Source organism: Aulonocara sp. 'chitande type north' Nkhata Bay, linkage group LG3, assembly GCF_057382095.1.
Source record: "Aulonocara sp. 'chitande type north' Nkhata Bay isolate Kocher_YH1m ecotype deep benthic linkage group LG3, A_spYH_male_GT1.1, whole genome shotgun sequence".
NCBI classification, from domain to species: domain Eukaryota; kingdom Metazoa; phylum Chordata; class Actinopteri; order Cichliformes; family Cichlidae; genus Aulonocara; species Aulonocara sp. 'chitande type north' Nkhata Bay.
The window spans coordinates 35,243,788-35,268,488 of NC_141346.1; the positions used below are offsets into that span (position 1 = coordinate 35,243,788).

The 24,701-nt window shown below is 41.1% G+C and overlaps 1 protein-coding gene across 1 annotated transcript in view; it reads right to left on the reverse strand.

The window, feature by feature from the left end:
- Window positions 1-3,896: 3,896 nt before the first annotated feature.
- Window positions 3,897-24,701, reverse strand: part of LOC147335342 (uncharacterized) — a 46,308-nt gene continuing 25,503 nt past the window's right edge. The window contains exon 4 of the mRNA XM_086286055.1: window positions 3,897-3,935. Coding sequence (XP_086142181.1) covers window positions 3,897-3,935 — 39 coding nt within the window. The remainder of the gene's footprint in view (window positions 3,936-24,701) is intronic.

Genomic DNA, 24,701 nt, shown 5'->3' on the forward strand with positions numbered 1-24,701 from the left:
TTGAAGTCCTGATAGATCATTTAAGTCCAGCTGAGGCCTCGACTTTGACTATGACAGAACCTTGATTTTTTTTTCTTTTCCAGCTATTCATTTGTGCTTCATCTTCCTGTTGCATGACTCTGTTTCTATCAAATTTTAACTGTTGGACAGATGGTATCACAAACTTTACTCTCGAGTGCTTTGACATACAGAGGAGTTTACAGTCAACTCAATAACTGCTAAGTTAAAATTTCTCGTGCTTGCAAAAATAAGCCCAACTCTTCACCAATCCAACACTGTGTCGTGCTGTGAGGTGTTTAAGTTGTTCTGCTGGGTTTGGATTTTGTCAAACATTGCACACCTAACACCTCCACCTCATTCTTTTTTTATGTCCAAAGAACATTATTCCAGAGGTCTTGTGGGTTTTTTTTTTAGCTTCCATGTTCTTTTTAGAGAACAAACAAGCCATACCTTTTTTGTAATTAAACTCATAAATGGTAAATGACTCCTGTGGAGTCTAAGATTTAGAGCTTTGTTTTATTTATCTTTTTTATATTTAGTTTTGCACTTGTGAATAATAAGAGTTTCTGAAACTGATGGCTTTCGTCATTGACATTGTGCTGACACATTCTTGAATTCCACAGATCAACAAACTCTAAAACCTTAAGCATCTTTTTCATTCTTTCTTTTTCTTCCTCCTTCCTTGTTCTGAGTACTTCCTCTACCCAGAACTGGTTTGTGCCGAATGCTCAGAAAGAGGATGCTTTCACTTTTTTAATACAAAAAACCCAACAACAAATAACAAAGGAGGAACTGAAGCTGCCATCATTAAGTAAACTGAAGGTGGCTGTGATGGTAAATCATTGTATTAAAATTATTTTAGTTTGTGTATTTAATTTTGAGTATCTTAAAATAGGTTACTGTTTCTACCCTTTCACATAGAAAGAAAAAAGATGTGTGTACTGCCCCGACTATTAGGCCCAAAATGCACTGCACATCATTTTTGTGGCCTCTCATGGTCTTTACTGTGTGTGTCCTGCTAATACCATACCTTACTAATACCATACACATATTTTGTGTACAGTTCAAATGTATCAAACCATGCCATGTGTGAGTGCTCCCTGGTTGGTGTGATTGTGCTGTCCTACACTTTGTTCGACCAAGAAATGATTGTCTTTCAGTGCTCAGCAGTGCCGTAGTTGTATTGTATGTGACACGACCTTTTGTATAGAAATATCACTTTAATTACTAAACAGTTTATCCAAAAGTCCTTGAATTAAAGTCGGAACTACGCACTTCAATTTCACATCATTTAAAATGTACTATAGTGGGAATACAAAGCAACATTAAGAAAAGAAAAAAAATCCTAACTGTAATTCATATGGAAGCAGTAAGGATATAGTTTTCTGCATTTTCACTTAGTTTTTATTAAATAAATAATTACGCATATGAAAGGACATAGAGAGAGAGCTGTGCAACATACTTTGTTTCAAAACAACACCCTGTGACATCACAATGACACCATAACTCTTCGCAAAATCTCACACTGCATGAATATATCTTAAAATCTGAAGCTTTTACAGCTCATAGAGGCCAAAGATTTCATGCTTTAAGGTAATAGTTCAAAGGTCAGACATCAGCATGTTGTAATAAAAACGTCATAGTTTTAGTGGGTTCTGAATCACCGGGTGCTACTTGTTTGTTTCTGTAAAACAGTACAAATATATAAAAAACCCAGTGGTTTGGATTATAAATAAGTGTAAAGTGTAAAGCAAGGCCAGCTTTGACTCATAAACCAAGTGCTCAGTCAGACTGAAGAACAGGAAGTTTAGTGCAGAGCTACACAGGCATGTTAATAAAATACAGGAAACCAGTACAGGGAGAAAAAGCAGAACTATGTAACACACACACACACACATCAGGTCAGCCCAGAAAAAGTTGTTTTGATCGAAACTATGTGTGACGTGTAAAGGACCAAAATAACACCTATATGATACACATTTTTGGCTTCTAATGCTAGAGATTTGCAACTGGCTTTGGGCTGTGCATGTCTCTATCTTCCGGAAGATGATTGAATAAATAATTATAAATATTTTAAATAACTGAGTCGTGTTCTCTTTATTCAGTAAAAGAATGACAAGAACCAGATTTATTATTTAGTGCCGAAAACCCAGGATTCTTTTACGGCTGAGAGGACAAATTCGGCTTAAGGTGAAATCGTAAAATGAAGCGAATGGAGAGCTGGCTCGACAATACAAATACAAATACAATACACAGCCTGTTAAAGCAAAGTGTGCAAATTGCATGAATTCTAAATTATCTGTTCGCCGAGTTAATGATCTTCACTATTAAATTGGCTCAGTAGTGGTAAAACTAAAGTCTGTTCAGTAGATTACTGGTGAATGTTTGTGTTGATTTTGGTTAATTTCTGAGAATAAAAGTAAAGCTTTGGGGTAACAATAATGAAACTTTGAGAATGACAGTAGTGAGTTAAAGGTAATATGGTATTTAATGGTGAAAGAGAAAAAAGAAGTTAATGTGTGTGTTAAGAAAAGACCGTAGAATAGGTAATTGGTTATTTCTTTGAGGGATTTAAGTCCCTATTGGTTATAAGGTTGGACCTACATCGATTAAAACCTTCTGTCAGAGTTTTGATTGTTTTTTAAATGAATTTAAATTACTTTAGAACAGAAGTTAGACTTCTAAGAAGTGCACAAGTTCACAGGTGGGAACTTCCTCCTTCTCACGGACACATGAGAAGATTTATCCCAGGTGGTGACTGGAAGGACTTGGGACCCTTCTTAATAACCAGTGATCGAAGAATCACTTTGCCGTCTAGGACGGTATATGCACTTTTTTGGCCAGCAAAGCTAGGCTTGGGCGTTGGACGCTTCTAACAATAAAATAGGTTGTGTAGAAATCGGGCCAGTCACAGTTTGGAACTGATACGGGTTAATTGGTCAGAAAAAGGTTAGACCTTGGCATTGGACGCTTTTAAAGTTGTCAAAATTGTGTAGGAAAAGTCGAAAAGTCTGGTACCAGCAGATGTTTGTGTAAAAGTATGTCTTCACATTTGGTGTCTTTTGTTATATGTATAAATGTGCGAATATATAGTGAAGTGTAAAATTCTCTTTGGGGTGTACAGTCAGAAGTAGATATTGTTTTGAAAGTGTGACAGAGAATGGTGTGATGTGTGTGAGAAGAGCTACTAAACACCTGAGTGAATTGTGCTAAATTGGTGCTCAAAGTATTGTGTGAATTGTGCTGCAGAGCTGAGCTAAGAGAATTGTGACGTGTGTTGAAAAACTGTTAATTGTGCTGAGGATGTGTGCCAAAGGAATTCTGCTAATCATGCTGAGGACTTCGATGTGAAGGATTTCTTTTTTGGTAATGCTTGCAAGTTTAAAAACCTTAGTATCTACCTGTGCGAACCTGTTCAGTTTGTGTGCGTGTCCGAGGGTGCATGTTTTTATGTTAAAAGTAAGTAAAATTACAGAGGGTACAGTATATATATATAGTGTGTGTGTGTGTGTGTGTGTGTGTGTGTGTGTGTGTGTGTGTGTGTGTGTGCGCGTGTGTGTGTGTGTGTGTGTGCGTGTGTGTGTGTGTAAGAAGCACTCGGTGAGTGTGTGTGTCTGTGACAGGAAGTGAAATGTTTGCAGGCAGTTTGATGGAAATTGCCTGGTGTGTGTGCAACGTGAGATTGAGAAAGACGCCTTAAAATCTAGGTATAAGAATTAGAGAAATGAAAGGAAATGAGATTAAATAAATGTCTTAGTGCATTAATACAGGTGCCCATGGACTTGGCTCAACCTCCTGGATGAGTACAGTGGCAAAATGTTAGATTAACTTAATTGGGACGACAAACAGGCCATGTTTTGGCTGAAAATTTCACAGCTTCACCTTTCATCCTGTCTTTATCCTGAGAAGAAGCTGTGAGGACGGTCAATCTCTTCCTGAAGACAGAAGACAGGCAGAGCAACACTGTGGACTTCAAGAATTAACAGCAGGCAAAAGACAGCAGGACTGACCTAAAACTCTGAAGGTTCCAGGAGCATGTATAAATACCATGGTGGGAAACATGCGCTCTGATCACCAGCTGGGAAGTGTACCAGTGACATCATTGTGTGGATGGACTTGATGGGACTGTCTGAGTTTCAGATTTGCCATGCAAAGTCAAACAGCAAAATAAGAGACTGAAAATAAGAAGAGAATGAACAGAGAAGAAGAAACAGCTGATTTGGGCCTGTGCTTGCAGGAGATTCGGGAGCACACACAGGCAACTGTGAGAAGAGTAGATGAGGACAGGGGAGAGGTGAAGGCTGGACGTGTTAAGGTGAGAGCATATGAAAATTGGGTTTAAAATTGAGGCTGAACTTGTGGAGGTTTAGAAATGTCCAGAGCATCGCAATAGAAAGGTAAATAAAATAAATAAAGAAATTAAGAAATAAATAGACTAAATTACATAAATGAATAGAAAATATACATACACAAGTAGAAATACGTGAAATTATTTTTGGAGAGAATGAGGAGCGAGACAGTTTGAATCCACAGCTCAGCACAAATATGCATAAATTAATCTGAATACAAACCCATACATGCAATGAAGACCAGCTTACACTCATGAATGTTAATATATTACATAAATGCTAAATGGTGTAGTTTTAATAGACATTTGCTATCAGATGCTGAGGTTATCCATTGCTGAGGAATAACTCGAGAATCTGCACGACAACTGGGGGCTTTTGTGAAAAGGAAAATATAGGGGTGTTACCAAACGATGATCAGATAATAAATTTAATTCAAAGTTGTAAATTGGAAGTGGTCGTGTGCTGATTGAGCAAAAGAAGTTATTACTGTAAGAAGAAAAATAATTATTATTATTTTTTTGGTAATGTTTTGAATATGCATTTCTGTTGTTGTTGAGATATGACTTAATATGCAAATTAGTTGAATGAGTGGAGACAAAACAAAACAAACAAACAAACAAAAAAAACCGAGTTCCTGTTTGAATGTATGAGTGAAGCTTGCACTGAGAGAAACATATCCCTGACTGTGTGAGAAGAATTGCTTGGTAAAATATATGATAGCATGGTACAGGATAATTAATAAAATAATAATTTGTCCTTTCTCAAGACAAGCATCCAGCTTGGGTTGCTGCAACTTACAGATTTATAGATAATAATCTTAAAACTTCATCCAATTGTCTTTTTCAGTTATTTAAAATATACATTTTCAAAATGCAGGTGTAAATATTTCTGTTGGGTTCTAGGGTTAACTTACCGAGCATTTTTGCAGTGAATGAGCAAGAAGCGGAGCTTGACAAACATTGTGTGTCTTGTTGCATTTAAACCCAGTAGACATTCCCAGGTTACTTTCACTTGCTATTGGAAATATGTTCATATTGGAGGTGGGGATAGCTGGGGGTTTCCCATTATTTGGAAACAAATTGTTCCATGCATTTTGTTTCGTCTTTTACACAGAATACATTAAATTAAATTAAATAATTATAACCCAGTCTGTTTTTTTGTTCAGATTGAAGCTTTACTTTTTTCCTTTCTAGTTACTGGAACATTGCTGGTAATCTTCCACTTCCAAGGTTGTAATTATTTAAACTTTTAAATTTTAGGCGTTTCATTTTCAGTGATTGAAAACCAACATATAATTGGAGGCCGCATTAAAAAATTGTGGATATCAATACTTTAAATTGTTTAGAATGTATTATTTCCGTGTGCTAGCTCGTGTTTTTCCTTTACTTTTTTGAGTGATTTACAATTTGTAAGTGTTATTAAAACTATTTACTGTTTAGACTTGGTTTATTTGTATGTATTTAGAGCTGTGTTTGAATACAGGAGGCAAAAGTTGTAGTTGATGGAGATATGGCCAGTCAATCAAGTCGATCAATAACCTATTGAAGTGCAGACTTTCAGCTGCAAGTATCTCAAACTCTATAATCTGATAACTGACTTATGTCTGTAACTAATTTCCTGATGACCTGTTCCTGTGTAATTCTTCTCTGTGTTGTTTGTTTGCTTGGGTTTTTTTAAGTGTTCCTTCTTTCTTGTTTTGAGTACTTCCTCCGCATGGAACTGGCTGCTCCAGTATGCTTCAGAAGAGAGCATATCTTTCAGTTACAACGGTGAGTGCAGAAAGGGTTTATTTTAAAACCCTTAAATTAAAACTCGCATTTTTCTTATTTGATTTGGAATCAACTGTGTGATATATAGAGGTTAAAGGGCAAAAAATGTGTCTTTGGCCAATATATTATAGACTTAACTGTGTCTCACATATCCCTTCCATGTCTTCAGTAGCTCCAACACCTGCTAGTTGGTCCTGCATTTATTCTCTTTTCAACATAAGTAAGCAGTGGAATGACTTATTTAAGAACAATGAGAAAAGAACGGCTTGATATTTGACATTCTGTTGTTTTATAATTGAAAACATGGGTCTCTGACTGATTTCCAAATATGGTGTAGGCCAGAATGATTTGAGCCTATAAAGTTTATTTTTTACCAAGAGGTAAAAAATAAACTTTCTTAATGTCTTTGTTAGTTCTTAGGTTTTGGTTCTATGTTCCCACAGTTATGTGTCAGTATCCGGTCTGAGTTCTGTCAATGTATGTTTCCTGTTTTACTTTGAATGGTCTTGTCTCATGTTAGTGTATTCTGTTTTACGTCCTTGTCTTGTCATGCCCAGTTACTCCTAGCTGTGCTCTCCCTCTGTGTATTTAAGCCTTGCGTTTGCCTCTGTTATTTGCTGGTTCATCTGCATGTCATCCCCTGTATTTCTGCCGTGTGTCTCTCCATGTTTTCAGCTTCAACTTCTCAGGTTTTCAGGTTTCTAGTCACAGGATTTTTGTACCTTATATTATTATTTTGTAGCTGTTCCCAGTTTAGGTTTTGTTAGTGTAATTCCCTGCCATGCTCTGCTTTGGTTTGTATTTTGTTTTCCTTTATTAATAAACTTTCGTCAGAGCTGTCATCAGCGTTTCCGTTTGGATCCACATCCTACATCTCCTGACGATCTGCCTCTCAGATCGTGACACAATCAGGTATCCTTTTTATTCAACAACTCTCAAACACGTCTCCTGAATAAACCCAGCCGATTCTTCTATGATGAATCAAACTCCTCCACATTTGATGTTCTTTTGGGATAAACCTTAGTCTTCAGGTCACCCCACAAAATCAAAGGGATTCCAGACAGGGCTTTGTGCAAATACAATAAAGCTTTCAAATCTGAAATAAACATTTTGGCAAATTTCTTTTTCTATTTGCCCAAACTCAGACTGTCCTGTGATGCTTTTTTCCCCCCAGTTCAATTCAAGTTTATTTCTATAGTACCAAATCACAACAACAGTTGCTTTAAGTTAGACATTGCATTTTAGAGTTCAGTTTAAAATCTAACAGTCTAACAAATGTAAATATATACTTTTTAATATTTGTTAATATAATTGTACCTGTTGGGGCTCTAAAAATAATTTACCACTATTACTGCACCCTTGTTTCCGAAACTGCATTTGCAGTATCCAATACCAATGTTTAAAAGATGTATTTGCTCTATTTACCCATATATGACAAGTAAGTGAATATAAGGCTAAGGTGTTACTAAAAGAAAGAAAAACAATTTGAAAAAAAGAAATATGTTTCATTCTTTTATTCTTGAGTAATGCATCATAGAATGTTTCAGCTTAAGTAAAAAATCAAACATTATATTGCAAAATAGCTTACATTATAAGGTGTCCACAAATTCCAAATTACTTCATTATATTGAAAAATGTAAATACATAAAGTAGAAAATAGATAAAAGAATAGTAATGTAAGTACAAAACGGATGAAGATCCCAAATTGAATGCACTATTACATTTGTGAATGTTAAGGGAACATAGGACACATATACAGTGAACTGCACTTAACTGCGTTAAAACAATTAAAATGCAAACAATCCTACAAGAATGTTTTTATGAGTCAAAAATGTTAGTTTTTCAAGACAAGGAGGAGAGAAAGTAAGAAGAGAAGCATTCAAATCATAAAAACCTTTAAGATCTATTATTGCTATATTGCATGTTCTGTATTATTAAATCATTTATAATACCACTGGTAAACTGGGAACAGGACCCCCCCTCCACACACACACACACACACACACACACACACACACACACACACACTAACTAGTGTCAGAATTTCATTACAAGATAATAATAATAAAAAAATTAATAATAAAATTAATAATAACACAAATCCCTAACTGTAATAAGAAAAGAGTCACGGTAATTGGCACTTTGAGCAAAAGCCTTGATAGAAGAAATGCGTAAAGTCAGTAAGTCAAAAGTATTATTTGATGACTGTGACACAGGTCTTGCAAAAGTTGACATACTTTCGGTCCCCACTAAATTACTTTGCATATATTTTGTGTTACCAGTTTGCAGACTTTGCTCACTGTTTGAATTAACCATGTTCCTGCCTAATGTTTTTTTAAGAACTAACTGAAATGCTGCCCTACCTGATAATATTGTTCCTCTGAACCCTAAAAGGAATCACAGAAAAGCACCCACCATGCTGCATAATCCACCACCTATTCTTTCTGTTACTTTGCTTATTTCTGGATAAACATTATGATACTTTGGTTCAATTGTAATTACCCAGTTAAATATTATTGATAATTTTTTTAAATGCCCATGCTGCTATGCAACCTCCGAACCTGAAGCTGCCCATTCTGCTTATTTGGTTTTTTGTTGTTGCCTTATCCATTGTAATGTGGTTGTTATGTGCTTTAAAGATGCTCAGCCACTGCTACTATGATGAATAAGGCAATTGATTAGTGTTAGCGTTCCTGCAATAAATGCTGCTCAAACCCCTAAGCCTCCTTCTGACCCTGAAAGAAACACAAGTGGAGACCCCACCATTCTGCGTAGTTCGCCATGGACCTAGTGTGGTACTTATCTTACTTTTTGGAATATCAAGATTCTTTTTTGTTATACTCCAATGACTACGACTGTTATTAGTGATACTATCAGTTCTACTGCTACTATTACTCCACACTTTGATGTTGTTCCCACGAACTCTTACAACAAGCCAAAGAGAGTGCCGTCCACGCCTTCTATGACTACGCATTCTACAAATTGGCTTATTTGCTGAATTACGCATATGAGTACTACCTAAAATGTTTTTAAGTGTTCTTATCTGTTTTATTGATAATGCTAGTCGATCCCATAACATAGTTACTATAGAGGTGGAAACCAAGCCTAAAAGGGCACTCATGATACTCTTTAAAACATTCAGCAACAATTCTCTTACTTTCCTTGACTTCTTTATTACCCGTGCTCCTGGCCCTGTTGCTCCAAAAATTAAGGGACTGTGAAATCTTCTTGTCAGTCTAAATATGAATGCTACTACACGTCTAAATGTTGCGCCGGTTAACCCTGAAACTGAGCCCAATAGAACACCCGCCATGCTCACCAATCTAGCTCCTGCCCATTGTTTCAGGTTGTGTACTTTTTGGATCACAAATTCTCTTGCCAGTGCTGCTCCAATGTCTAACCTTACTTTCAGTTGTGTTATCAATGCTACTGTGTGTTGAATTACAATGCATGCTCTTTGCGACACACACTCTCCTACTGTTATTGCTTTTTGCTTTACCCATGGCCCTGCCTGAGTGGCTCCAATCTCTAATTTTCTTTGAAGTGTTAACATCAGTTCAGCTGTGAGAGTTGCACCACCCTGTAAAATGGTCATTCCTAACTGCAAAAAGAAGCCAAATGGATTAGCCACCATACTCCCTAATCCAGCAGCAACCAAATGTTTTATGTTGCTTGCCTTTTGGATTGCCCATGCTGCTGCCCCTCTTATTCCAATGCCGTATGCTGTCTTCGCTGCTCTTATCAGTCCATCTTTGAGTCTTGCTCCAAGCCCTAATATTCTTCCTTGTAACTGCAAAATGGAGCCAAACAAACCACTCACCATGCTTCCAAGTCCAGCTCTTAACAATTGTGCTCCTTTGCTTGCTTTTTCAGTGACCCATTCCAGTAAGTCTTTTAACATTTGAATTACCCCTGCTCCTACCCCAGTGGCATCAGTAAATAATGTCGTTTTAAATGCTGTTATTAAGGCTACTGAAAGTGCTGCTCCAATCCCAAATACTTGTCCAATTAACCCGAGGAACAAGCCAAATGGACCACCCCTCATGCTCTCTACACCATTACGTACCCATTCTGTGACTTGGCTTACTCTTTGGATTACCCGTGCTGCTGGCCCTGTTGCTCCAAAGTTTAATGACGCTTTAACTGCTGATATCAGTCTAAATGTGAATGCTACTACACGTCTAAATGTTGCGCCGGTTAACCCTGAAACTGAGCCCAATAGAGCTCCCGCCATGCTCTCCAATCTAGCTCCTGCCCATTGTTTCAGGTTGTGTACTTTTTGGATCACAAATTCTCTTGCCAGTGCTGCTCCAATGTCTAACCTTACTTTCAGTTGTGTTATCAATGCTACTGTGTGTTGAATTACAATGCATGCTCTTTGCGACACACACTCTCCTACTGTTATTGCTTTTTGCTTTACCCATGGCCCTGCCTGAGTGGCTCCAATCTCTAATTTTCTTTGAAGTGTTAACATCAGTTCAGCTGTGAGAGTTGCACCACCCTGTAAAATGGTCATTCCTAACTGCAAAAAGAAGCCAAATGGATTAGCCACCATACTCCCTAATCCAGCAGCAACCAAATGTTTTATGTTGCTTGCCTTTTGGATTGCCCATGCTGCTGCCCCTCTTACTCCAATGCCGTATGCTGTCTTTGCTGCTCTTATCAGTCCATCTTTGAGTCTTGCTCCAAGCCCTAATATTCTTCCTTGTAACTGCAAAATGGAGCCAAACAAACCACTCACCATGCTTCCAAATCCAGCTCTTAACAACTGTGCTCCTTTGCTTGCTTTTTCAGTGACCCATTCCAGTAAGTCTTTTAACTTTTGAATTACCCCTGCTCCTGCCCCAGTGGCATCAGTAAATAATGTCGTTTTAAATGCTGTTATTAAGGCTACTGCAAGTGCTGCTCCAATCCCAAATACTTGTCCAATTAACCCGAGGAACAAGCCAAATGGACCACCCCTCATGCTCTCTACACCATTACGTACCCATTCTGTGACTTGGCTTACTCTTTGGATTACCCGTGCTCCTGGCCCTGTTGCTCCAAAGTTTAATGACGCTTTAACTGCTGATATCAGTCTAAATGTGAATGCTACTACACGTCTAAATGTTGCGCCGGTTAACCCTGAAACTGAGCCCAATAGAGCACCCGCCATGCTCACCAATCTAGCTCCTGCCCATTGTTTCAGGTTGTGTACTTTTTGGATCACAAATTCTCTTGCCAGTGCTGCTCCAATGTCTAACCTTACGTTCAGTTGTGTTATCAATGCTACTGTGTGTTGAATTACAATGCATGCTCTTTGCGACACACACTCTCCTACTGTTATTGCTTTTTGCTTTACCCATGGCCCTGCCTGAGTGGCTCCAATCTCTAATTTTCTTTGAAGTGTTAACATCAGTTCAGCTGTGAGAGTTGCACCACCCTGTAAAATGGTCATTCCTAACTGCAAAAAGAAGCCAAATGGATTAGCCACCATACTCCCTAATCCAGCAGCAACCAAATGTTTTATGTTGCTTGCCTTTTGGATTGCCCATGCTGCTGCCCCTCTTATTCCAATGCCGTATGCTGTCTTTGCTGCTCTTATCAGTCCATCTTTGAGTCTTGCTCCAAGCCCTAATATTCTTCCTTGTAACTGCAAAATGGAGCCAAACAAACCACTCACCATGCTTCCAAATCCAGCTCTTAACAATTGTGCTCCTTTGCTTGCTTTTTCAGTGACCCATTCCAGTAAGTCTTTTAACTTTTGAATTACCCCTGCTCCTGCCCCAGTGGCATCAGTAAATAATGTCGTTTTAAATGCTGTTATTAAGGCTACTGCAAGTGCTGCTCCAATCCCAAATACTTGTCCAATTAACCCGAGGAACAAGCCAAATGGACCACCCCTCATGCTCTCGACACCATTACGTACCCATTCTGTGACTTGGCTTACTCTTTGGATTACCCGTGCTGCTGGCCCTGTTGCTCCAAAGTTTAATGACGCTTTAACTGCTGATATCAGTCTAAATGTGAATGCTACTACACGTCTAAATGTTGCGCTGGTTAACCCTGAAACTGAGCCCAATAGAGCTCCCGCCATGCTCTCCAATCTAGCTCCTGCCCATTGTTTCAGGTTGTGTACTTTTTGGATCACAAATTCTCTTGCCAGTGCTGCTCCAATGTCTAACCTTACTTTCAGTTGTGTTATCAATGCTACTGTGTGTTGAATTACAATGCATGCTCTTTGCGACACACACTCTCCTACTGTTATTGCTTTTTGCTTTACCCATGGCCCTGCCTGAGTGGCTCCAATCTCTAATTTTCTTTGAAGTGTTAACATCAGTTCAGCTGTGAGAGTTGCACCACCCTGTAAAATGGTCATTCCTAACTGCAAAAAGAAGCCAAATGGATTAGCCACCATACTCCCTAATCCAGCAGCAACCAAATGTTTTATGTTGCTTGCCTTTTGGATTGCCCATGCTGCTGCCCCTCTTATTCCAATGCCGTATGCTGTCTTTGCTGCTCTTATCAGTCCATCTTTGAGTCTTGCTCCAAGCCCTAATATTCTTCCTTGTAACTGCAAAATGGAGCCAAACAAACCACTCACCATGCTTCCAAATCCAGCTCTTAACAATTGTGCTCCTTTGCTTGCTTTTTCAGTGACCCATTCCAGTAAGTCTTTTAACATTTGAATTACCCCTGCTCCTGCCCCAGTGGCATCAGTAAATAATGTCGTTTTAAATGCTGTTATTAAGGCTACTGCAAGTGCTGCTCCAATCCCAAATACTTGTCCAATTAACCCGAGGAACAAGCCAAATGGACCACCCCTCATGCTCTCGACACCATTACGTACCCATTCTGTGACTTGGCTTACTCTTTGGATTACCCGTGCTCCTGGCCCTGTTGCTCCAAAGTTTAATGACGCTTTAACTGCTGATATCAGTCTAAATGTGAATGCTACTACACGTCTAAATGTTGCGCCGGTTAACCCTGAAACTGAGCCCAATAGAACACCCGCCATGCTCACCAATCTAGCTCCTGCCCATTGTTTCAGGTTGTGTACTTTTTGGATCACAAATTCTCTTGCCAGTGCTGCTCCAATGTCTAACCTTACTTTCAGTTGTGTTATCAATGCTACTGTGTGTTGAATTACAATGCATGCTCTTTGCGACACACACTCTCCTACTGTTATTGCTTTTTGCTTTACCCATGGCCCTGCCTGAGTGGCTCCAATCTCTAATTTTCTTTGAAGTGTTAACATCAGTTCAGCTGTGAGAGTTGCACCACCCTGTAAAATGGTCATTCCTAACTGCAAAAAGAAGCCAAATGGATTAGCCACCATACTCCCTAATCCAGCAGCAACCAAATGTTTTATGTTGCTTGCCTTTTGGATTGCCCATGCTGCTGCCCCTCTTATTCCAATGCCGTATGCTGTCTTCGCTGCTCTTATCAGTCCATCTTTGAGTCTTGCTCCAAGCCCTAATATTCTTCCTTGTAACTGCAAAATGGAGCCAAACAAACCACTCACCATGCTTCCAAATCCAGCTCTTAACAATTGTGCTCCTTTGCTTGCTTTTTCAGTGACCCATTCCAGTAAGTCTTTTAACATTTGAATTACCCCTGCTCCTGCCCCAGTGGCATCAGTAAATAATGTCGTTTTAAATGCTGTTATTAAGGCTACTGCAAGTGCTGCTCCAATCCCAAATACTTGTCCAATTAACCCGAGGAACAAGCCAAATGGACCACCCCTCATGCTCTCGACACCATTACGTACCCATTCTGTGACTTGGCTTACTCTTTGGATTACCCGTGCTGCTGGCCCTGTTGCTCCAAAGTTTAATGACGCTTTAACTGCTGATATCAGTCTAAATGTGAATGCTACTACACGTCTAAATGTTGCGCCGGTTAACCCTGAAACTGAGCCCAATAGAGCACCCGCCATGCTCACCAATCTAGCTCCTGCCCATTGTTTCAGGTTGTGTACTTTTTGGATCACAAATTCTCTTGCCAGTGCTGCTCCAATGTCTAACCTTACGTTCAGTTGTGTTATCAATGCTACTGTGTGTTGAATTACAATGCATGCTCTTTGTGACACACACTCTCCTACTGTTATTGCTTTTTGCTTTACCCATGGCCCTGCCTGAGTGGCTCCAATCTCTAATTTTCTTTGAAGTGTTAACATCAGTTCAGCTGTGAGAGTTGCACCACCCTGTAAAATGGTCATTCCTAACTGCAAAAAGAAGCCAAATGGATTAGCCACCATACTCCCTAATCCAGCAGCAACCAAATGTTTTATGTTGCTTGCCTTTTGGATTGCCCATGCTGCTGCCCCTCTTATTCCAATGCCGTATGCTGTCTTTGCTGCTCTTATCAGTCCATCTTTGAGTCTTGCTCCAAGCCCTAATATTCTTCCTTGTAACTGCAAAATGGAGCCAAACAAACCACTCACCATGCTTCCAAATCCAGCTCTTAACAATTGTGCTCCTTTGCTTGCTTTTTCAGTGACCCATTCCAGTAAGTCTTTTAACATTTGAATTACCCCTGCTCCTGCCCCAGTGGCATCAGTAAATAATGTCGTTTTAAATGCTGTTATTAAGGCTACTGCAAGTGCTGCTCCAATCCCAAATACTTGTCCAATTAACCCGAGGAACAAGCCAAATGGACCACCCCTCATGCTCTCGACACCATTACGTACCCATTCTGTGACTTGGCTTACTCTTTGGATTACCCGTGCTCCTGGCCCTGTTGCTCCAAAGTTTAATGACGCTTTAACTGCTGATATCAGTCTAAATGTGAATGCTACTACACGTCTAAATGTTGCGCTGGTTAACCCTGAAACTGAGCCCAATAGAACACCCGCCATGCTCACCAATCTAGCTCCTGCCCATTGTTTCAGGTTGTGTACTTTTTGGATCACAAATTCTCTTGCCAGTGCTGCTCCAATGTCTAACCTTACTTTCAGTTGTGTTATCAATGCTACTGTGTGTTGAATTACAATGCATGCTCTTTGCGACACACACTCTCCTACTGTTATTGCTTTTTGCTTTACCCATGGCCCTGCCTGAGTGGCTCCAATCTCTAATTTTCTTTGAAGTGTTAACATCAGTTCAGCTGTGAGAGTTGCACCACCCTGTAAAATGGTCATTCCTAACTGCAAAAAGAAGCCAAATGGATTAGCCACCATACTCCCTAATCCAGCAGCAACCAAATGTTTTATGTTGCTTGCCTTTTGGATTGCCCATGCTGCTGCCCCTCTTATTCCAATGCCGTATGCTGTCTTTGCTGCTCTTATCAGTCCATCTTTGAGTCTTGCTCCAAGCCCTAATATTCTTCCTTGTAACTGCAAAATGGAGCCAAACAAACCACTCACCATGCTTCCAAATCCAGCTCTTAACAATTGTGCTCCTTTGCTTGCTTTTTCAGTGACCCATTCCAGTAAGTCTTTTAACTTTTGAATTACCCCTGCTCCTGCCCCAGTGGCATAAGTAAATAATGTCGTTTTAAATGCTGTTATTAAGGCTACTGCAAGTGCTGCTCCAATCCCAAATACTTGTCCAATTAACCCGAGGAACAAGCCAAATGGACCACCCCTCATGCTCTCGACACCATTACGTACCCATTCTGTGACTTGGCTTACTCTTTGGATTACCCGTGCTCCTGGCCCTGTTGCTCCAAAGTTTAATGACGCTTTAACTGCTGATATCAGTCTAAATGTGAATGCTACTACACGTCTAAATGTTGCGCCGGTTAACCCTGAAACTGAGCCCAATAGAGCTCCCGCCATGCTCTCCAATCTAGCTCCTGCCCATTGTTTCAGGTTGTGTACTTTTTGGATCACAAATTCTCTTGCCAGTGCTGCTCCAATGTCTAACCTTACTTTCAGTTGTGTTATCAATGCTACTGTGTGTTGAATTACAATGCATGCTCTTTGCGACACACACTCTCCTACTGTTATTGCTTTTTGCTTTACCCATGGCCCTGCCTGAGTGGCTCCAATCTCTAATTTTCTTTGAAGTGTTAACATCAGTTCAGCTGTGAGAGTTGCACCACCCTGTAAAATGGTCATTCCTAACTGCAAAAAGAAGCCAAATGGATTAGCCACCATACTCCCTAATCCAGCAGCAACCAAATGTTTTATGTTGCTTGCCTTTTGGATTGCCCATGCTGCTGCCCCTCTTATTCCAATGCCGTATGCTGTCTTTGCTGCTCTTATCAGTCCATCTTTGAGTCTTGCTCCAAGCCCTAATATTCTTCCTTGTAACTGCAAAATGGAGCCAAACAAACCACTCACCATGCTTCCAAATCCAGCTCTTAACAATTGTGCTCCTTTGCTTGCTTTTTCAGTGACCCATTCCAGTAAGTCTTTTAACATTTGAATTACCCCTGCTCCTGCCCCAGTGGCATCAGTAAATAATGTCGTTTTAAATGCTGTTATTAAGGCTACTGCAAGTGCTGCTCCAATCCCAAATACTTGTCCAATTAACCCGAGGAACAAGCCAAATGGACCACCCCTCATGCTCTCGACACCATTACGTACCCATTCTGTGACTTGGCTTACTCTTTGGATTACCCGTGCTCCTGGCCCTGTTGCTCCAAAGTTTAATGACGCTTTAACTGCTGATATCAGTCTAAATGTGAATGCTACTACACGTCTAAATGTTGCGCCGGTTAACCCTGAAACTGAGCCCAATAGAACACCCGCCATGCTCACCAATCTAGCTCCTGCCCATTGTTTCAGGTTGTGTACTTTTTGGATCACAAATTCTCTTGCCAGTGCTGCTCCAATGTCTAACCTTACTTTCAGTTGTGTTATCAATGCTACTGTGTGTTGAATTACAATGCATGCTCTTTGCGACACACACTCTCCTACTGTTATTGCTTTTTGCTTTACCCATGGCCCTGCCTGAGTGGCTCCAATCTCTAATTTTCTTTGAAGTGTTAACATCAGTTCAGCTGTGAGAGTTGCACCACCCTGTAAAATGGTCATTCCTAACTGCAAAAAGAAGCCAAATGGATTAGCCACCATACTCCCTAATCCAGCAGCAACCAAATGTTTTATGTTGCTTGCCTTTTGGATTGCCCATGCTGCTGCCCCTCTTATTCCAATGCCGTATGCTGTCTTTGCTGCTCTTATCAGTCCATCTTTGAGTCTTGCTCCAAGCCCTAATATTCTTCCTTGTAACTGCAAAATGGAGCCAAACAAACCACTCACCATGCTTCCAAATCCAGCTCTTAACAATTGTGCTCCTTTGCTTGCTTTTTCAGTGACCCATTCCAGTAAGTCTTTTAACTTTTGAATTACCCCTGCTCCTGCCCCAGTGGCATAAGTAAATAATGTCGTTTTAAATGCTGTTATTAAGGCTACTGCAAGTGCTGCTCCAATCCCAAATACTTGTCCAATTAACCCGAGGAACAAGCCAAATGGACCACCCCTCATGCTCTCGACACCATTACGTACCCATTCTGTGACTTGGCTTACTCTTTGGATTACCCGTGCTGCTGGCCCTGTTGCTCCAAAGTTTAATGACGCTTTAACTGCTGATATCAGTCTAAATGTGAATGCTACTACACGTCTAAATGTTGCGCCGGTTAACCCTGAAACTGAGCCCAATAGAACACCCGCCATGCTCACCAATCTAGCTCCTGCCCATTGTTTCAGGTTGTGTACTTTTTGGATCACAAATTCTCTTGCCAGTGCTGCTCCAATGTCTAACCTTACTTTCAGTTGTGTTATCAATGCTACTGTGTGTTGAATTACAATGCATGCTCTTTGCGACACACACTCTCCTACTGTTATTGCTTTTTGCTTTACCCATGGCCCTGCCTGAGTGGCTCCAATCTCTAATTTTCTTTGAAGTGTTAACATCAGTTCAGCTGTGAGAGTTGCACCACCCTGTAAAATGGTCATTCCTAACTGCAAAAAGAAGCCAAATGGATTAGCCACCATACTCCCTAATCCAGCAGCAACCAAATGTTTTATGTTGCTTGCCTTTTGGATTGCCCATGCTGCTGCCCCTCTTATTCCAATGCCGTATGCTGTCTTCGCTGCTCTTATCAGTCCATCTTTGAGTCTTGCTCCAAGCCCTAATATTCTTCCTTGTAACTGCAAAATGGAGCCAAACAAACCACTCACCATGCTTCCAAATCCAGCTCTTAACAATTGTGCTCCTTTGCTTGCTTTTTCAGTGACCCATTCCAGTAAGTCTTTTAACTTTTGAATTACCCCTGCTCCTGCCCCAGTGGCATCAGTAAATAATGTCGTTTTAAATGCTGTCATTAAGGCTACTGCAAGTGCTGCTCCAATCCCAAATACTTGTCCAATTAACCCGAGGAACAAGCCAAATGGACCACCCCTCATGCTCTCGACACCATTACGTACCCATTCTGTGACTTGGCTTACTCTTTGGATTACCCGTGCTCCTGGCCCTGTTGCTCCAAAGTTTAATGACGCTTTAACTGCTGATATCAGTCTAAATGTGAATGCTACTACACGTCTAAATGTTGCGCCGGTTAACCCTGAAACTGAGCCCAATAGAGCTCCCGCCATGCTCTCCAATCTAGCTCCTGCCCATTGTTTCAGGTTGTGTACTTTTTGGATCACAAATTCTCTTGCCAGTGCTGCTCCAATGTCTAACCTTACTTTCAGTTGTGTTATCAATGCTACTGTGTGTTGAATTACAATGCATGCTCTTTGCGACACACACTCTCCTACTGTTATTGCTTTTTGCTTTACCCATGGCCCTGCCTGAGTGGCTCCAATCTCTAATTTTCTTTGAAGTGTTAACATCAGTTCAGCTGTGAGAGTTGCACCACCCTGTAAAATGGTCATTCCTAACTGCAAAAAGAAGCCAAATGGATTAGCCACCATACTCCCTAATCCAGCAGCAACCAAATGTTTTATGTTGCTTGCCTTTTGGATTGCCCATGCTGCTGCCCCTCTTATTCCAATGCCGTATGCTGTCTTCGCTGCTCTTATCAGTCCATCTTTGAGTCTTGCTCCAAGCCCTAATATTCTTCCTTGTAACTGCAAAATGGAGCCAAACAAACCACTCACCATGCTTCCAAATCCAGCTCTTAACAATTGTGCTCCTTTGCTTGCTTTTTCAGTGACCCATTCCAGTAAGTCTTTTAACATTTGAATTACCCCTGCTCCTGCCCCAGTGGCATCAGTAAATAATGTCGTTTTAAATGCTGTTATTAAGGCTACTGCAAGTGCTGCTCCAATCCCAAATACTTGTCCAATTAACCCGAGGAACAAGCCAAATGGACCACCCCTCATGCTCTCGACACCATTACGTACCCATTCTGTGACTTGGCTTACTCTTTGGATTACCCGTGCTGCTGGCCCTGTTGCTCCAAAGTTTAATGACGCTTTAACTGCTGATATCAGTCTAAATGTGAATGCTACTACACGTCTAAATGTTGCGCCGGTTAACCCTGAAACTGAGCCCAATAGAGCTCCCGCCATGCTCTCCAATCTAGCTCCTGCCCATTGTTTCAGGTTGTGTACTTTTTGGATCACAAATTCTCTTGCCAGTGCTGCTCCAATGTCTAACCTTACTTTCAGTTGTGTTATCAATGCTACTGTGTGTTGAATTACAATGCATGCTCTTTGCGACACACACTCTCCTACTGTTATTGCTTTTTGCTTTACCCATGGCCCTGCCTGAGTGGCTCCAATCTCTAATTTTCTTTGAAGTGTTAACATCAGTTCAGCTGTGAGAGTTGCACCACCCTGTAAAATGGTCATTCCTAACTGCAAAAAGAAGCCAAATGGATTAGCCACCATACTCCCTAATCCAGCAGCAACCAAATGTTTTATGTTGCTTGCCTTTTGGATTGCCCATGCTGCTGCCCCTCTTATTCCAATGCCGTATGCTGTCTTTGCTGCTCTTATCAGTCCATCTTTGAGTCTTGCTCCAAGCCCTAATATTCTTCCTTGTAACTGCAAAATGGAGCCAAACAAACCACTCACCATGCTTCCAAATCCAGCTCTTAACAATTGTGCTCCTTTGCTTGCTTTTTCAGTGACCCATTCCAGTAAGTCTTTTAACTTTTGAATTACCCCTGCTCCTGCCCCAGTGGCATCAGTAAATAATGTCGTTTTAAATGCTGTTATTAAGGCTACTGCAAGTGCTGCTCCAATCCCAAATACTTGTCCAATTAACCCGAGGAACAAGCCAAATGGACCACCCCTCATGCTCTCTACACCATTACGTACCCATTCTGTGACTTGGCTTACTCTTTGGATTACCCGTGCTCCTGGCCCTGTTGCTCCAAAGTTTAATGACGCTTTAACTGCTGATATCAGTCTAAATGTGAATGCTACTACACGTCTAAATGTTGCGCCGGTTAACCCACAAACTGAGCCCAATAGAACACCCGCCATGCTCACCAATCTAGCTCCTGCCCATTGTTTCAGGTTGTGTACTTTTTGGATCACAAATTCTCTTGCCAGTGCTGCTCCAATGTCTAACCTTACTTTCAGTTGTGTTATCAATGCTACTGTGTGTTGAATTACAATGCATGCTCTTTGCGACACACACTCTCCTACTGTTATTGCTTTTTGCTTTACCCATGGCCCTGCCTGAGTGGCTCCAATCTCTAATTTTCTTTGAAGTGTTAACATCAGTTCAGCTGTGAGAGTTGCACCACCCTGTAAAATGGTCATTCCTAACTGCAAAAAGAAGCCAAATGGATTAGCCACCATACTCCCTAATCCAGCAGCAACCAAATGTTTTATGTTGCTTGCCTTTTGGATTGCCCATGCTGCTGCCCCTCTTATTCCAATGCCGTATGCTGTCTTTGCTGCTCTTATCAGTCCATCTTTGAGTCTTGCTCCAAGCCCTAATATTCTTCCTTGTAACTGCAAAATGGAGCCAAACAAACCACTCACCATGCTTCCAAATCCAGCTCTTAACAACTGTGCTCCTTTGCTTGCTTTTTCAGTGACCCATTCCAGTAAGTCTTTTAACTTTTGAATTACCCCTGCTCCTGCCCCAGTGGCATCAGTAAATAATGTCGTTTTAAATGCTGTTATTAAGGCTACTGCAAGTGCTGCTCCAATCCCAAATACTTGTCCAATTAACCCGAGGAACAAGCCAAATGGACCACCCCTCATGCTCTCTACACCATTACGTACCCATTCTGTGACTTGGCTTACTCTTTGGATTACCCGTGCTCCTGGCCCTGTTGCTCTAAAGTTTAATGACGCTTTAACTGCTGATATCAGTCTAAATGTGAATGCTACTACACGTCTAAATGTTGCGCCGGTTAACCCTGAAACTGAGCCCAATAGAACACCCGCCATGCTCACCAATCTAGCTCCTGCCCATTGTTTCAGGTTGTGTACTTTTTGGATCACAAATTCTCTTGCCAGTGCTGCTCCAATGTCTAACCTTACGTTCAGTTGTGTTATCAATGCTACTGTGTGTTGAATTACAATGCATGCTCTTTGTGACACACACTCTCCTACTGTTATTGCTTTTTGCTTTACCCATGGCCCTGCCTGAGTGGCTCCAATCTCTAATTTTCTTTGAAGTGTTAACATCAGTTCAGCTGTGAGAGTTGCACCACCCTGTAAAATGGTCATTCCTAACTGCAAAAAGAAGCCAAATGGATTAGCCACCATACTCCCTAATCCAGCAGCAACCAAATGTTTTATGTTGCTTGCCTTTTGGATTGCCCATGCTGCTGCCCCTCTTATTCCAATGCCGTATGCTGTCTTTGCTGCTCTTATCAGTCCATCTTTGAGTCTTGCTCCAAGCCCTAATATTCTTCCTTGTAACTGCAAAATGGAGCCAAACAAACCACTCACCATGCTTCCAAATCCAGCTCTTAACAACTGTGCTCCTTTGCTTGCTTTTTCAGTGACCCATTCCAGTAAGTCTTTTAACTTTTGAATTACCCCTGCTCCTGCCCCAGTGGCATCAGTAAATAATGTCGTTTTAAATGCTGTTATTAAGGCTACTGCAAGTGCTGCTCCAATCCCAAATACTTGTCCAATTAACCCGAGGAACAAGCCAAATGGACCACCCCTCATGCTCTCTACACCATTACGTACCCATTCTGTGACTTGGCTTACTCTTTGGATTACCCGTGCTCCTGGCCCTGTTGCTCCAAAGTTTAATGACGCTTTAACTGCTGATATCAGTCTAAATGTGAATGCTACTACACGTCTAAATGTTGCGCCGGTTAACCCTGAAACTGAGCCCAATAGAGCACCCGCCATGCTCACCAATCTAGCTCCTGCCCATTGTTTCAGGTTGTGTACTTTTTGGATCACAAATTCTCTTGCCAGTGCTGCTCCAATGTCTAACCTTACGTTCAGTTGTGTTATCAATGCTACTGTGTGTTGAATTACAATGCATGCTCTTTGCGACACACACTCTCCTACTGTTATTGCTTTTTGCTTTACCCATGGCCCTGCCTGAGTGGCTCCAATCTCTAATTTTCTTTGAAGTGTTAACATCAGTTCAGCTGTGAGAGTTGCACCACCCTGTAAAATGGTCATTCCTAACTGCAAAAAGAAGCCAAATGGATTAGCCACCATACTCCCTAATCCAGCAGCAACCAAATGTTTTATGTTGCTTGCCTTTTGGATTGCCCATGCTGCTGCCCCTCTTATTCCAATGCCGTATGCTGTCTTTGCTGCTCTTATCAGTCCATCTTTGAGTCTTGCTCCAAGCCCTAATATTCTTCCTTGTAACTGCAAAATGGAGCCAAACAAACCACTCACCATGCTTCCAAATCCAGCTCTTAACAATTGTGCTCCTTTGCTTGCTTTTTCAGTGACCCATTCCAGTAAGTCTTTTAACTTTTGAATTACCCCTGCTCCTGCCCCAGTGGCATCAGTAAATAATGTCGTTTTAAATGCTGTTATTAAGGCTACTGCAAGTGCTGCTCCAATCCCAAATACTTGTCCAATTAACCCGAGGAACAAGCCAAATGGACCACCCCTCATGCTCTCGACACCATTACGTACCCATTCTGTGACTTGGCTTACTCTTTGGATTACCCGTGCTGCTGGCCCTGTTGCTCCAAAGTTTAATGACGCTTTAACTGCTGATATCAGTCTAAATGTGAATGCTACTACACGTCTAAATGTTGCGCTGGTTAACCCTGAAACTGAGCCCAATAGAGCTCCCGCCATGCTCTCCAATCTAGCTCCTGCCCATTGTTTCAGGTTGTGTACTTTTTGGATCACAAATTCTCTTGCCAGTGCTGCTCCAATGTCTAACCTTACTTTCAGTTGTGTTATCAATGCTACTGTGTGTTGAATTACAATGCATGCTCTTTGCGACACACACTCTCCTACTGTTATTGCTTTTTGCTTTACCCATGGCCCTGCCTGAGTGGCTCCAATCTCTAATTTTCTTTGAAGTGTTAACATCAGTTCAGCTGTGAGAGTTGCACCACCCTGTAAAATGGTCATTCCTAACTGCAAAAAGAAGCCAAATGGATTAGCCACCATACTCCCTAATCCAGCAGCAACCAAATGTTTTATGTTGCTTGCCTTTTGGATTGCCCATGCTGCTGCCCCTCTTATTCCAATGCCGTATGCTGTCTTTGCTGCTCTTATCAGTCCATCTTTGAGTCTTGCTCCAAGCCCTAATATTCTTCCTTGTAACTGCAAAATGGAGCCAAACAAACCACTCACCATGCTTCCAAATCCAGCTCTTAACAATTGTGCTCCTTTGCTTGCTTTTTCAGTGACCCATTCCAGTAAGTCTTTTAACTTTTGAATTACCCCTGCTCCTGCCCCAGTGGCATAAGTAAATAATGTCGTTTTAAATGCTGTTATTAAGGCTACTGCAAGTGCTGCTCCAATCCCAAATACTTGTCCAATTAACCCGAGGAACAAGCCAAATGGACCACCCCTCATGCTCTCGACACCATTACGTACCCATTCTGTGACTTGGCTTACTCTTTGGATTACCCGTGCTGCTGGCCCTGTTGCTCCAAAGTTTAATGACGCTTTAACTGCTGATATCAGTCTAAATGTGAATGCTACTACACGTCTAAATGTTGCGCCGGTTAACCCTGAAACTGAGCCCAATAGAACACCCGCCATGCTCACCAATCTAGCTCCTGCCCATTGTTTCAGGTTGTGTACTTTTTGGATCACAAATTCTCTTGCCAGTGCTGCTCCAATGTCTAACCTTACTTTCAGTTGTGTTATCAATGCTACTGTGTGTTGAATTACAATGCATGCTCTTTGCGACACACACTCTCCTACTGTTATTGCTTTTTGCTTTACCCATGGCCCTGCCTGAGTGGCTCCAATCTCTAATTTTCTTTGAAGTGTTAACATCAGTTCAGCTGTGAGAGTTGCACCACCCTGTAAAATGGTCATTCCTAACTGCAAAAAGAAGCCAAATGGATTAGCCACCATACTCCCTAATCCAGCAGCAACCAAATGTTTTATGTTGCTTGCCTTTTGGATTGCCCATGCTGCTGCCCCTCTTATTCCAATGCCGTATGCTGTCTTCGCTGCTCTTATCAGTCCATCTTTGAGTCTTGCTCCAAGCCCTAATATTCTTCCTTGTAACTGCAAAATGGAGCCAAACAAACCACTCACCATGCTTCCAAATCCAGCTCTTAACAA